This window comes from Lipotes vexillifer, unplaced genomic scaffold (assembly GCF_000442215.2).
Source record: "Lipotes vexillifer unplaced genomic scaffold, Lipotes_vexillifer_v1.1 scaffold650, whole genome shotgun sequence".
Classification (NCBI taxonomy): Eukaryota; Metazoa; Chordata; class Mammalia; order Artiodactyla; family Lipotidae; genus Lipotes; species Lipotes vexillifer.
The window spans coordinates 54,975-69,468 of record NW_006783775.1 but is presented as its reverse complement, the minus strand read 5'-3'; the positions used below and the strand labels follow the sequence as shown (position 1 = coordinate 69,468).

Genomic DNA, 14,494 nt, shown 5'->3' with positions numbered 1-14,494 from the left:
TTTCCAAGGTCTTTTAGCTCATAGGGTCTAGAGCTAATGCTCCCAGTAGACAGGACACCAGCACTCATATCCTAATACCCAATCTTGTGATTCCTATTACTATTCTCCAGAAAAGGATCCGCAACTCAGCTGCGGCATGGCTAATTCTAGGGCCAGAGAAGAGAATATACATGATTATTCTGAAGATTCTTGTAGCACCAGAAAGTAAGGCAGTTCACACTCATGGATAAAGCACAAAATACTAAGAAATTCAAATATAGGGGATCGTGTAGAGCAAAAGGCCCCTCATCCGCTTGCTGGAGGGAAAGCCAATGGCCGCCAATTGGAATATATTTCTCGATTTCTTAGAGAGCAAACCAGACACTCACCATGGGATTGAGGAGTGAGCTAGAAAAATATTTACAAAATTTGTTTGAATATTTATGTTTATTCAAATCACTTCATACAGGTGCTTGTATCATCTTTACTCCTTCGAGCCTTTACTACTCCCTAAAAATGGGTCATGTAGTCAGTTTTTATGGTTATTTTCCATACGATGATGATATACCTGTTTCTGTTCTCTTTTATTTATCTCTCTATTTTATCTAAATATCTATTATCAATCTCCACACTAGATAACAAGGTGCAGGCAACAAAGCCCACATGTTACAGCCCAACCTGTGTCCCGACATTTCAAAATGTCCTCTGAGGAGAGAATGACTGCAGTGCTACATGGACATCAATTTCTGAATATCAACAGGACTCATACTTTTCAAGTGAAAGGCATTGCATGAGACAGGACTGGAGAGATTGTCAGGACGCGAGGAATAGGAAATCCATCTGATGGTGGAAAGCAGATTTACAGTTCAACAGTAAAGATTATTTATGTCATTAAACGATTAAAAAGTTGACAACTATTAACAGAAAGTAGTGACCTAATCTTCAAATAAAGGTCTCATGGGGAAATATTTCTGTGCGGCTCTTCCAAAGATAGATGGGGAAAGACAGACTAGCCTGACTACATGAAAAAGTCTCAAGTTTAGAGACAAGAAAGTTCCCTGGAATCATTGTGGGTGAGGCTTCCAGGGGCGGCAATGATCCAGTGGAGAAACCACAGCTTAAAGAGAAAATCCCTCCATGACATCCTCTGCACCTGCCCTGAAATGGGTCCTCTTGTTTCCTGAGCGCCCTCTGGTGGTTGGAGCAGCCCCTGCAGGGAGGGTCGTGTCTGGACTCACCGGGACTTTTAACTGAACCTCCTCGGACAGTAACACAGGGCTGTGTCCTAGGTCCTCACGGAGCTGAGCTGCAGGAAAAACTGAATTTGTGAGCTGTCTCTGGAGGTGGAGAGTCATTTTTGGAGAGACATCTCGTATGCTGTGGTATTTCCAGAACCAAAGCACCCCAGTCACCCCAGCCCTTTCTCTGGGGGCTGAGGGATCCAGTCCCAGCAGTCAGCACTGTTTGTGGTGGAGAATCCATAGACTGAGCGGGTAAGGGAGAGGTTCTTCAATAGTCCTGGGTCCGATTCCTGCACCAGCACGTGGGACAGGACACCTGGGGAAGGAGAAACAAGGAGACACCCACTTCACAGATGTCACCCCATAACTCCACCTTCCTCAGACCCAGGAGATGCTCACAGCTGAGGGATGGCAGCAAGAGGACGGATGACCAGAAGATTGTCATATTCATTTTGATTAATGCTTTGACTTTCAGAGAGTTATGTCAGTGAAGATGAGAACCCTGACTCTGAGTCACACAGGTGCTGTGTTTTCCCCTTGAGCCTGGGTGTGATGTGCAGGTGGGAAGCATGTTTCCATATAAAGATGGTCACGGCTGGTCCTTCTCTAGGGCTGTGGAGGAGGGTGCTGGCTGAGATGCAGGGTGGACACAGCTTCATGTCACCTCTGAAGAATGGGTGATGTTTCTTTTCCAGTACGATACTTACATTTCCATATATGTCTACCTGCGTCTATGTTATAGGTGTACTAGTTGGCTAGTGTGGCCATTACAGAATAACAGACAGGCTGGATTAAAGAACAGCAATGGTTTCCTCTGAGGCCTGGAGGCAAGAAGTCTAAGGTCACGGTGTCAGCAGGTTTGGGTCCTTCTCAGGCCTTTCTCCTTTGCTTGCAGGTGGACCTCTTCTCACTGAGTCCTCAGGTGGTCTTTTCTCTGTGTGTGTGTGTGCATCCCTGGTTTACTTGTCTGTTCATTATTCCTCCTCTGAAGTGTGACAAAGACCCCTGACCAACCCTTAGCCAACAGGCTCCTTGTAATTCTCTTCTCAACTCGTCTTGACCTGTGGGCTTCTGTGTTTATATTTGCATGGCCAGGTTTTGTCAAGAGGTCTGCTAAGTGAGAATAATGAGAATCCCCTACCCTTGAACTCTGATCACCCGCAGTATTTGATCAAAGCCATCAAACCTCCTATCACCCACACAGTGTCTGATCACCCTGGTCTCCCTTTAGCAAGAGTCCTTTTGAGTCTATGTAACCAGAATCCCCTTAGCTTGTATTTCTTCTCTTAATAATTTCCAGTCCACTCCACCCCACCCTATTCTTGGCCATAAGCCCCAACTTGCCAGGCTCTATTTGGAATTAAGCCAAGGTTCCAAGGCTGCATCCCATATGAAGCAGCGAGTTTTGTCTTCAGGCTTTGGATGAACTTTATATTGAAAACATGAGTATCATTTCACCACCCACGGCCATAAAACTCATGCCTGAATGAAGCTGATCTCTCATGTACATTTTCCCTAAGTCCACTCACAGCCATTTGTGCGTAGGGACACTAGAATGTTTCTCAGCCCTATGTCTGTCTGTCACTGCTTTAAACAATTTCCAAGATTCAAAGAGATGTGAAAAGCATGGCACTAATTTGACCCCGGAAAGTGCTCAATTACAGGACGGAAATTGAAACAAGAAAAGAGAGCATCACCTTGACTGACCTCAGCTGGGAGTGTGTGTGTGTGTGTGTGTGTGTGTGTGTGTGTGTGTGTGTGTGTGCGCGCGCGCGCGCATGTGTGTTGCGTGATTCAAACAAGCAGCTGCCTTGTAAATGTCCGTGAATGACCAGAAAATGACAGTATTTATTTTTGGGTGCTCATAAAAGCTAGAAGTAGGTGAATTTGCAGATATGGAATCTGTGAATAACGAGGTTAATTGCATGTGCAGTATTGGAGCGCTGGCCTTAGAGTCTATAACAATGCCTGCTGCAGAATTCAGAATGCTTGTGCAGGTTGCCTGAAAGCAGGACGGTGTGTCTCTTCCTTCCACATCTACAAAAGCAAAACAACAATTAACACTGTTTAAAAATCCCATGTGCACTCTCAGGATATTTACCAGTTTCACGGACTTCAGGCTCTAATTGAATATTATGGTGAGCCGCAGGGTTGTTCTGAGCTCCTTTGAGAAAAAGGTAAATAAAGAAATGGAAAACAACCTTAATTCTTGAGTATTATATGTGTCTGTGCATATGAATATATATATACACAACTATAATAAAAATGAAAATTAAGCAAATATGTACATGCACACAAAATTTTCTAGACACTTCATAATCCGCAACAATGAAACATTAGAATACATAGCAGGGTCTCTGGTGGAGATCCAGGGCAGGAAGAGGAAAGCACAAGTTCTAACAAGAATTCCCTCCAAGCACCTATATGCACCTGCTGTAGGCCTTAGCCCTGTACTTGTTGGGTCCTGAGCGCCCCCTGGTGGTTACGGACCTCCGCGCAGGGAGGTTTGTGTCTGGGCTCACACTGACTTCCCCTCACTGTGTCTCTGGCACAGTAATACACGGCTGTGTCCTGAGTTGTCAGGCTGCTCAGCGATAAGTAGACTTGGCTCTTGGAGGTGTCCCTGGTGATGCTGAGCCGGGACTTAAGAGTTGGGTTATAATATGTGCTTCCACCACTATATATCGACCCAACCCACTCCAGCCCCTTTCCTGGAGCCTGGCGGACCCAGCCTACACCATAGCTGCTTAATGAGAATCCAGAGAAAGTGCAGGTGAGGGAGAGTGTCTGGGAGGGCTTCACCAGGCTGGGTCCAGACTCCTGCAGCTGCACCTGGGACAGGACACCTGTGGACAGAGAGAACCACGGTGACTCATGGGCTCAGATGCAGCTTCCCCATGTGCTCACGTCTGAATCCCTGAGACACTCACCTCTGGGAGCTGACACCAGGAAGACGAAGAACCACAGTGGATTCATCTTCTTGCAGGTGCGATTCAGGAAGCCCAGAAGTTCTCTTCAAGCCTGAGGAGAAACCCGAATTTAAGTGAACAGGTACTTTGTTTGTACCTTGTGGTCTAAGGGGATATTTGCATAAGGGAGGGACTTTTTTATAAAAAGCAGAAAGTAGTGAAGGGAGGTCCCAGTCTCTGGGGCTCCCCCTGAGGAGTGTGCTGACTGTTCCCTCAGAGAACTCAGCCCCCACCTGGGGTCCCCTCCCTATGCCTGGGGGACTCTGTGTCCAGGAATGAAATGATGCTGAAGGGCTAGTCAGGAAATCAGCTGTGCTCAAGGGTTAATGGCAGATTTGGGGAATAATTTTAAATCCCATGGATTTATATATTTCACATAAATACCCATCAAACATTCAGGGTCCTCCAAGATGTTAGACACAGACTCTTGTTTTTTCCTTTCTGCATTACCTCATGTTTATTTCCTGGATGCGCAAGTATTTGAGAGAGACCATACATGTAATAATCACATTGAATTCAGACAGAGTGAGGTAAAATTTAATGTTTACCATAAATCACAACAGACTTCGTGTTTCCCTTAACTTGGGTGGAGATTTCTTCACCTGAAACAGTTTAAATATTATCAAGAGTTGCTCTGGAGGTGGATTTACTCTTAACAACTAAACACACCGTGTATTTTGTGGACAAGGTAGTCATTCTTGCTGAGATGGTCATGGTTTCCAGAACTGCTGATGTGGACTGTAGACTGACCTGCCTGTTTCCTGTGCAAAACTGAGTGTCTGCAGGAACACCACGAGCTTCAGGGCTCCTTCCTTGCGGGTGGATATTGAGGAATCCCCAGGGCTAGCAAGGTCTAAGAAAAGACAGCTCCTGGAAGCTCCTCAGGACTCCAACATGCTGGGCACTAGACCTGGACACATTGTACAGACTCACTCCCTCTATAAGTGTTCATTTGTAACTCTGTCACAGCCAGTGACACAGTTCCCAGCAAACTCGGTGAGACAACATGCATGATTCTTGGAAGTAAACCTTCACAGTGAATGGCTTACAGAGTGTGAGGGTGTCATGTTCAGAGGAAAACCCCACCTCAGGAAACGGGTTCCCTTGAAATGTCCACCTGAGAGCTTTCCCGAGTCCCTGGGTCAGTGAGTCCTGGGACTGTGCCTGAGGTCATATAAGTAAATGGTGCTGGAGCACTGAACACAGCTCCATCCCATCTCGCTGTAGGCACTGAGGATGTGGCCTCACCATCTGCATTTCAGTCTGCAAGGGTGTAAATTTGGGATCACAATGGTAATGGTATGTGTGAAATTTATCGTGGGGTTGCCAGAGGTGTTGGATGCTGACATGAGTGTCATCAGTGACGTTACTTTTCCTGGGAACCAGAAAGACCAATGTGAGGCCCCATGTCTGACTGACACCCTGTCATGTAGCGCTGGCTCCACTCCTGCCCTGAGAGGTCACACCTGTGTGTCTGGGGCAGGTCAGCTCTCCCTCAGCCCAGTGATTTCACCTGTACACTGACTGATGTCGAGCCCGCTGTCTGTGAGAAGATACTTACTCCATACTCTTTCATGAACAGAGTACTATACTTCTAGCTTTTCCAATAATATTTGCAGAGGAAATTAAATACTAAAGCATCTGCCTGCTTGAATGTCGATAATAGGAGAGCCAACCACAGTGATATGGGCAAGAATCACAGGACAAGTCTGGACCCTGTCGTCACGACCTGAAAATGGAGCTGATGCGCTGTGGGATAGGGGAGCGGAAGGGATGGCATCTAAAACCTGGAACCAGGTGGGCCCTTTATTCCCCAGGTGGAAGAAGGGCCTGCATTTGTGCAGATGCCCCAGCATGTGACCTGCCCTTCTGAGCTGGTGGGTTAGAGGAGATCCAGCCAAATTCGTGTTAACATAGAAGGATATGTAACAGGTGTCTTTATGTTTCAGTGGGTGGCGGTGTGTTGTTAGGGCCTATTTAACCCTAGGAAAAATGTGTTCGGTCAGCAGAACTAAAAAAAGTTATTTTTCCTTTGTGGAAAAATTGGAGGGAATTATGTCTGGAGACTGGCTCATATGATAATGCTTGAGGGAATATGCATTAGAGACGCCCAGTGGGTGATGGGAAATGAAGTGGGGAGACTTAAGTCATCTCGCTCTGCAGGTTACCAGTGATGGTCACAGCAAGAGGGCCTGACCATCGTGATGGGAGGGAGGAGGGCTGATGCTGGTGGGTTCATGGGGGCCACGTGGACAGGTCCTTCTGACGGTCTCTGTGTTTTCCCTTATAAAATCTTGAGGGTATAAGCTCAGAATGAGGTGTGGGCTTCAGGAACATTGAGGACAGATGGTTTAGGTCATTTACTGTGTTTTTTGGAATCATTGAGAAAAGAAGGAGCAGGAACTATACTTGGAAATCAGCAGCGTCCTCGTGTGATATTAGATTTGTTGCCTTAGATGTTACTGACTGTAGAGACATTCGCTGTCCTCCCATTTCATCTTCTAGGTCCACTTGGAATCCAGTTTCAAACGTGAGGGATGTAGATGAAACATTTAGTATGAAACAGCATGTTTTCTAAATTTTAAGAGGTATAAGTCAAAGTAATGGAAATGTGTTACTGAAATTGTAATTGTCAAACACTTCTCTGGGGCCACATAAATTAAAATGAATAATAATAATTCAAGGTATTGATTTTGTTTTCAACCATTGCTACATCCATTGAATCATTCAAGTAACAATCATTCATAAACTCAGATCCATCACGGGTAAAATTTATCGTTAGGAAACGGTCATTGTAACTGAAGGAATCTCACTCTCTCATCAAGGACCTGTGTCTCTGTGGACACGCAGCACCGTTGTCACCAGCAACACAGGAAGGAGGGTACATTGGTACATTTCTACTTTTCCAGAAGAGCATCTCTGACGAAGTCCGCCCTCTGTTTACCGATTCTATCCTTGTAGTATCTGAAAGAGGCGTTGTGTGTACCGTGACATGTTCCCACATGAAGTTCCCATGGCTTAGGAAGTGAAAGTTTAACTTCACTTTTCATTGTAATAGAAACACAACAACTAATAATTGAGAAGCATAAGAAATACATTTGAAATTTACCCAGAGGCAAGCTAGAGATTGGAAGAAAATATTTGCAAAAGACATATCTACTATATCTCATTGTTATCTAATATGTACCAAGAAGTCTTAAACTCAACAATAAGAAAGAAACAAAAGTATTAAATAATGGGCTAAAATCCTTAACAGACACCTGACCAAAATGGCAAAGAGTTTGCAAATAAGGCTGTGGGAGAACATATGTCACAGGGAAGTGCCAATCAGAACATGGACATATCCCTGAAAACTTGCAAGAGTGGATGAGATCAGGACTCTGAGAACCTTAAACACCTGCAGGATGTGCAGCAGCAGGGGGTCCATTCACAGGTGGTGGGGATGCAGAACGGGATGCACCTTGGGACACATTTTGGGGGCTTCCTGCAAAACTAAGCATACCCGTATCTACGTTTCAGCAGTAGTGCTCCTTTGTATGTATCTGAAAGACAAGAAGACTTTAGTCCAGAGAAAACCCTGCACACTATGCTTACTTAGTTTTTTCATATTTGCCAGAATTTGGAAAAGACCAAGATGTCCTTTCATCAGGAATGACTAATAAACTGTGTACATCCAGACAATGGACACTGAAATGTCACACTGATTAGGAAGAAATATCGAAGGGTGAGATGGAAATGCAGAAAAGAGATGCCAGAAGAACACACCTGGCAAGGTGATGACAGCAGAGTGACAGTGGCCGTGAGGACTGAGGTTCCTAAGAGGTTGTACAGCGTGAGGCTGAAGACAAGACAACTTGGGTTTGTCAGGAGGGAAATCTCGTCCTCTGCCCCTCTTGAGTTCCTGAGGCTGGACTGATAATAAGACTAACAAAGACAGATTAACAGGAGAAAAGAAAACCATTTTAACCATAGGCATGGACGTGCCATAGAAAAGGACCCAGAGTGACCAAAGCAGGCAGCTTTTATATTTTTAGACAAAGATGCAATATTTGTGAGGAATTGGTAGAAGGAGGAAATGTGTGCTCTTGGTGCTCAATTAGTGAAGAACCTAAGCAGGGTTTGGGGGTGGCTAGTGCATTAAAGAGAGAGCAAGGTTTGTTCATAGAAGCTTCTGGGCCTGAAATCCCCATCCCTGGTGATAAGAGTGTCCCTCTGCAATGGAAAGCAGGGTCCAGCTGATTGTTGCTGAAAAGCCAGTAAAGAGGCAAAGTTGGTGAAAGGAAAGTTTGCTTTATTTTGGATGCCTGCACTCGCGAGTGGGGGACTGACTTCTCTCCAAAGTTCACCGCACCCTGAGCATCTGTGGGAAAGTGCTTTTACAGTCGGAAGGAGGGGCTACAGGCAGGAATGGCAGAGTCAGCTGTGACAGTCATCTTGCAGTTGGCCATGTGGTGGTCTGATCAGCCTCATGTTGATTGTTTCAAGTAGAGCTAATCTTCAGTTCCAGGGTCGGTTTTTTTCCCATTTCTTTGAGGCCAGTTCTTGGAATTGCGGCAGCTTATGTCATGGCTACAGTGTGGTCATCATGCAGTTAACGTCTTCCTCCTGGTGGGATTTTCAGTGTCTACAACACAGCTCACAGGGCAAGGACAAGAATATTATCTATAGCCCTTGAGGAGGAACTAAAGGTCCTTTATATGCTTAATGAGCAAACTCTTAGTATTTAGTTTTATTGGAGAGTTTTCCTTTCTTTCGGCATTTGCTCACTTCTCTGATGAAACTTATTCTTTGGCTAAATTTTTTCTATTGAAAAAAGGCAGGTGGAGAGCATGAGGTGAAGGACCATTTCACTTCCACGCCTAAATGACGGAGAGCACCTTTCACACGGGAGGTTTATTTCTCACTTCAGGGTGACAGAGGAAATTCAGAGTGTCCCTGTAGTGGGCTCTGTCTTAAGTCACTCGGAGGCATATTTAGGGGTGGCCTACCTGGGACCCCAACACTCAGGGCCTCTTTTATTATTTTGTTTCTACATATGCACACCAAGCATGTGATGTAGGTAATGGTTTACTTGAATCCTACAGATGTGAAGCTAAACCGCAGCCTGGAATTGGCAGGTGATGTGCTGGAGAGCACCCATCAGCACACAGTGAGAGCTCCTGTCGAGGCCTGGGATTCTCCACCCTGGTTATGTTCGCTCCTGCAGGGGTTCCTGGACAGAGGTGGGCCTGCATAGTGAGGCTGCAGGACTCTTCCTGGAATGAGAAGCTGTGGGACTTTCCTGCATTTTAGTGCTCACGTAAAATGCTGTGGTGAAGAAAGGAGCATAGATTTGTGTTAAGCAGCTTCTGAAAATTCATGTTATTATCCACCTGAGTATAAAGTTTCCCTGCCAACTACATATGTGTCTATTGGTAATAGCTTTGACGATGATTATTTCACATAAAATAAACTGCACAGTAGAACAGGATGCAGGTGTTATCTAAGTGTATAGGGATTCTCTTGGGCCTGGCAGCAAGGAGCACATGTAGAAACACATCCACCCATGTCCCCTCTAAGAGGCATCATTCCAAGTGACCCACTGAGGATCCGGGGCTGCACAGCTCATTTATGCTTCTCATGCAAGGGGTTAGCAGGCAAGTGAACAATCCTGGCAGGCACTGCTGGTCTACAGTAGGGCAGGGCTGAGATATCATAATGAGGAAGGAAGTATATGTGTAACTGTTTATACATCCGCTGGGATAGTTTTGAAACGGGTCAGTTTACACAAGATTTAGACAAGGGAAAACCTGAATATCTAACTTTGAATCTCTACCTTTCATATATGACATTTTTTTCCTTATTTCAAAAAGTCTTTGTAATTGAGAGACTGAATGTGTAAGTAAAGAACCATGGATGAGTACAGAGAGGTTCCCCAGGGAAAACTGCTATATGGAGAGGAAACCCCAGACCATTAGAGGAAAGCAGCCCTTAACTACCATCTGCAGCTGCTCCTGGGGCTGAAACACACAGTTGTATGTCCTGAGTGCCCCCTGCATCCCCCCTCCTGACTCCCGGCAAGGAGCTTTGTGTCTGGGCTCACACTGACTTCCCGGCTCACTGTGTATCTTTCACACAGTAATACACGGCCATGTCCTCAGATCTCAGGCTGTTCATTTGCAGGTAGAGCGTGTTCTTGGAGTTGTCTCTGGAGATGGTGAATCGGCCCTTCACAGAGTCTGCATAGTATGTGCTACCACCATTACCACTAATAGCTGAGATCCACTCCAGCCCCTTCCCTGGAGCCTGGCGGACCCAGCTCATGCCATAGCTACTGAAGGTGAATCCAGACGCTGCACAAGAGAGTCGCAGAGACCCCCCCCAGGCTTCACCAAGCCTCCCCCAGACTCCACCAGCTGCACCTCTCCCTGGACACCTGCAAACACAGAGACATCCTGGTCAGGAGACTGTCACACATCCACTGATTCCCTCACTCATATCCACTCACATCATCAGTGTCTCTTGCTCTCCATAAATAACCTTGTAAAATAGCCACAAGGACAACCCAGCTCAGCCCAAAGTCCATGGTGAGTGTTCTGTCCAGAACCCTGAATGGGAACACGTGAGAATCCCGGGCTGGAGCTCCTCTCCCAGAGCTGCAGGGTCAGGGCTGGGGCTGCTTTATATCAGCAGAGGAAGGACCCTATTTGCATGACCTTCTAGTATATAAGAGGCTATGTCATTGAATGTCCTCAGAAAGGGCAGGGTCTCCGAGCAGGTGTGAGAGTCTTGGATTTTGTGGTGTTGATAGCATTTGGGAAATATAGCTTTCTTTGTGTGATTGTTCCAGCGTAAACACTTAGGACCCATATGTCATTTTACATATGCACACACGTCCCGTGATGTAGCTGTCATTGTTACCCTCATATTAGAGGTGTAAACTGCACCCAGAGGGATGCAGGGTGTCTGTAATGTCCAAGGGGAAACACGGGGTGACCGTGAGATCCAGCATCTGCACCTGAGCTCTGCGCCAGGCTGCTCCCTGGAACCTACTAGAGGACAGAGTTGGAGCTGCTGGGTGAGGTTTGCAGATCCCCCTCCTGTAATGAGGTCATGATGACTTTGCTCTCTTCTCGTGTTTACCTAACACGTATGGAGGGGGTCAGGGTTGATGACAAGTATTTTCAGGATCCTCTTATGTTTCAGTATCTTCCGTTCACTCCTTCCCTCCCAAGTCATGCATTTCTTTATTTGTAATCACTTTAATGAGGTTCTTGATATATAATAAAGCGCACAGACTCAGAATGAACACTCTGATAAATACTGACGGAGGCATCAGGAGAGAACAAATCACTTCCTCTCATTATTTTCAGTAGTTTCTGGGTTTCCTCCTTCCTGTCCCTTCTTATCTTCCATCCTGTCCCCACATCACCGTTGATCTTCCGTGTTACTGCAGGTTACTGTTCCTTTTCTAGAATTTATAAAAGTGGGAACATAATATATGTATTCTTATTGTTATGGCTTATTTTACTCAGCACAAATAGTTGTGAATACTGTCATATTTTTGTGTGTATCAAGAATCCTGCTTTTAATAGCAGGTTGCATTTAAAGAATGATCATAGCATGATTGGCTTATTTATTAAGCTGATGTGTGATATTGGAACTGTCTCCAGTTTCTGGGTGTTACAATAAAGCTGACAGTCGTCTTGGAGATGCAGAGAGATGAGCAGCTGAGAAAATGCTTCTTATTTACTGTTCTTAAAACAGTCTCAAAATGCGGCAAGTTGCACATTATCAAATTCTCACCAATATATCAGATTATTATAGAACGAAGACAGCAACAAATTTAAATCTTGGAGAGAGACAAGTCCTCACAGAATAACAAAGAATAAGAATGTTAATCCTGACAGAGGCTGCTGACTGGAATAAAATCTACTACAAGTTTAAACTGGAGATGGATGCCTCGACGTGGAGTGTGGTTGGGGTGTAATCGTGTCCCAACGTCTCCTAGCTACCTCGGGAGTGTCAGCGTGGTCCTGCTAAAGTGTGAGTCAGGTGGTGTTACCTCTCTATCCACACAGGTGTGTCTTCCTACCTGGGACAGCGCAGGATTCCTGCCTGAGCTCTTAGGTCCTCCTGCGTCCTGGGGAGGAGGACCTTGGCCCTGGACTTGGATCTGCACTGTTTCATAGCATCTCCATTCACAGTGTGACCTTTGTCCCCTCATCCAGTCCCTCTGTGCCATATACTTACCACATATGAAATAGGATCGCATGCGGAAATGAATAATCATGTTCCAGGTGCTGACTGTCGCACAAAACCCTGCCACAGCCCTTGACAGTTTCCACTGACAGCAGCTCTTTATTTTGTTCACCGTCTCTGCTTAGGGAGGGCCCGGAAGGGAAGCCCACCCTGCCCCATGCAGGGTCGCTGTGAGAGGCTCATGTTCAGCTACAGGAACTGCTCCTGTGATGCACACTCACATGTGAGGGAGGGTGACCCTGATTGTAGGCTGGGGCCTGAGCCGGGTCTGAGGACTGGGCCTTGGGTCCACCTTGTGTGGACATTGCTTGGGCTCTGACTTCCTTTCAGCACGATGCCTGGGACAGCTGAGTGGTCTCTGCATCAGAGCCCTTCCTCCGTGCAGTCACTGACACACCTAGACAGAGCTTAATGTAAGACCCCAGATGTCATGCTCGTAATATTAACATAACTGGCTTGAAACTTATATCTCCATCATCGACTGCCCGTGAATTATTGTGGTCTCTTCATTTACAACTGAGAAAAAATGGAAGCCACAAATATGTTCTTCCATAAATTAGCAGATAAACAATGCGTGATGTATTCATGCTGTGGAATTGTATTCAGCAATTTAAATAATTAACTATTATACCATGAAAGGACCTGAGAGAATCCAAAATGCATATTGCTATTTAAAAATTCGGTCTGAAAACGTTCAATTTCACCATTTCACATTTGGGAAAACTTCAGTCTATATATAAAGCAAGCGGATGAGCATTTAACAGGAATTGGGGAGAAGTTTGATATGTGAAACATGGGCAATATTTAAGGACTGTGAAATTCTTGTCTATGAAATTGCAGGGGTGGAAACTTTGCACTATGGACTTGTCAAAATATATACAGTAATAGCAGAAGGAGTGAACCTTATTGAATATAAATGTAAATTTCATTTATGAGTCAGAGACTCAAGGATGGAATGATGCACACTGTAGAGTTGATACCTAATATTATGGTGAATTTATGAATTCACATGTCTGAAGATGGTGGGAAAATAGGTTTTGACCTAAGTGACTTTGGAAATGAGTGGAGTGTGAAGGCTAAGTTCTAAGCCACTGCACGTTAACACTAGAGCCTGGTGGATAATGGTATTTCCATCAGGTGTTAGGCTAAGCATTCAGTTACTACTGTGAATGTGGAATTGAACAATTAGTAGCTGGATGGCATCGGTGGAGCCAGGCTTCTCACTGTTGGATGGAAAGTAACAGACAAGCAAGGTGGAAAGTCTGGATTTACCCAAGTGATGTTGCACTAGGATCGGAGATGTTAGAATTGTCTCACATTTACCTAACACAGGTCAGAAGGTGAGATACAGAGATAGTTGCAGACGTGTGTGTGTATACGTGGGGTAGAGCACACAGATATATTTCCAAGGTCTTTTAGCTTATAGGGTCTAGAGGCAAAGCCCCCAGTGGACAGGACACCAGCATTAGTGTCCTAATACCAACTGTTCTTGTTGCTAATGCTCTTCTGCAGAAAAGGATCCAAAACTCATGTGAGGCATGGCTAATTCCAGGGCCACAGAAGAGAATACACATGATTATCCTGCAGATTCTTTTGGCACCAGAAAGTAAGGAAGTGTTCACACAAATGGATAGCTGCCAGGAAAGAGGATACAGGAGACAATGTGAAAGAGCTCCTCATGGGTGACAAGCTGTAACAATTACAGAAGCAAAGAAAATGCCTTAGTATATAACCTTCACACAAGGTATGAAACAAATACCTTGATCCATACTTATATAAAGAGATTGAATAAATATATCTAATGGGGAAGGTAGGAGAAATCTCCCTTAAGGAATAACTTCAGGAACCTCATCATGGTCATCCTCCCTTCAGGAAGGTGGACTTAACCCTCCATCCCTGAAAGTGGCCTGGCGTAGGGACGTGGCAGAAATTATGGGTGTCCTTGAGTTTCATGATGAATCTTTAGGTATAATTTCCCAAATATCATTCATAAAATAAATTTGTAATTTTTCTTTATCCATTAAAAATTCTGTCCTGCAAACAACAACAGCAACAGTAACAATA

At 45.1% G+C, this 14,494-nt stretch overlaps 2 gene segments (V, D, J or C); both read right to left on the bottom strand.

The window, feature by feature from the left end:
• Positions 1 to 3,662: 3,662 nt before the first annotated feature.
• LOC103075075 (putative V-set and immunoglobulin domain-containing-like protein IGHV4OR15-8) lies at positions 3,663 to 4,196 on the bottom strand. The segment is given in 2 exon segments: positions 3,663 to 4,066; positions 4,151 to 4,196. Coding segments are annotated over 2 exon segments (450 nt in total).
• Positions 4,197 to 10,282: 6,086 nt separating this feature from the next.
• LOC103072211 (Ig heavy chain V-III region VH26-like) lies at positions 10,283 to 10,754 on the bottom strand. The segment is given in 2 exon segments: positions 10,283 to 10,604; positions 10,709 to 10,754. Coding segments are annotated over 2 exon segments (365 nt in total).
• Between the last annotated feature and the right edge of the window lie 3,740 nt (positions 10,755 to 14,494).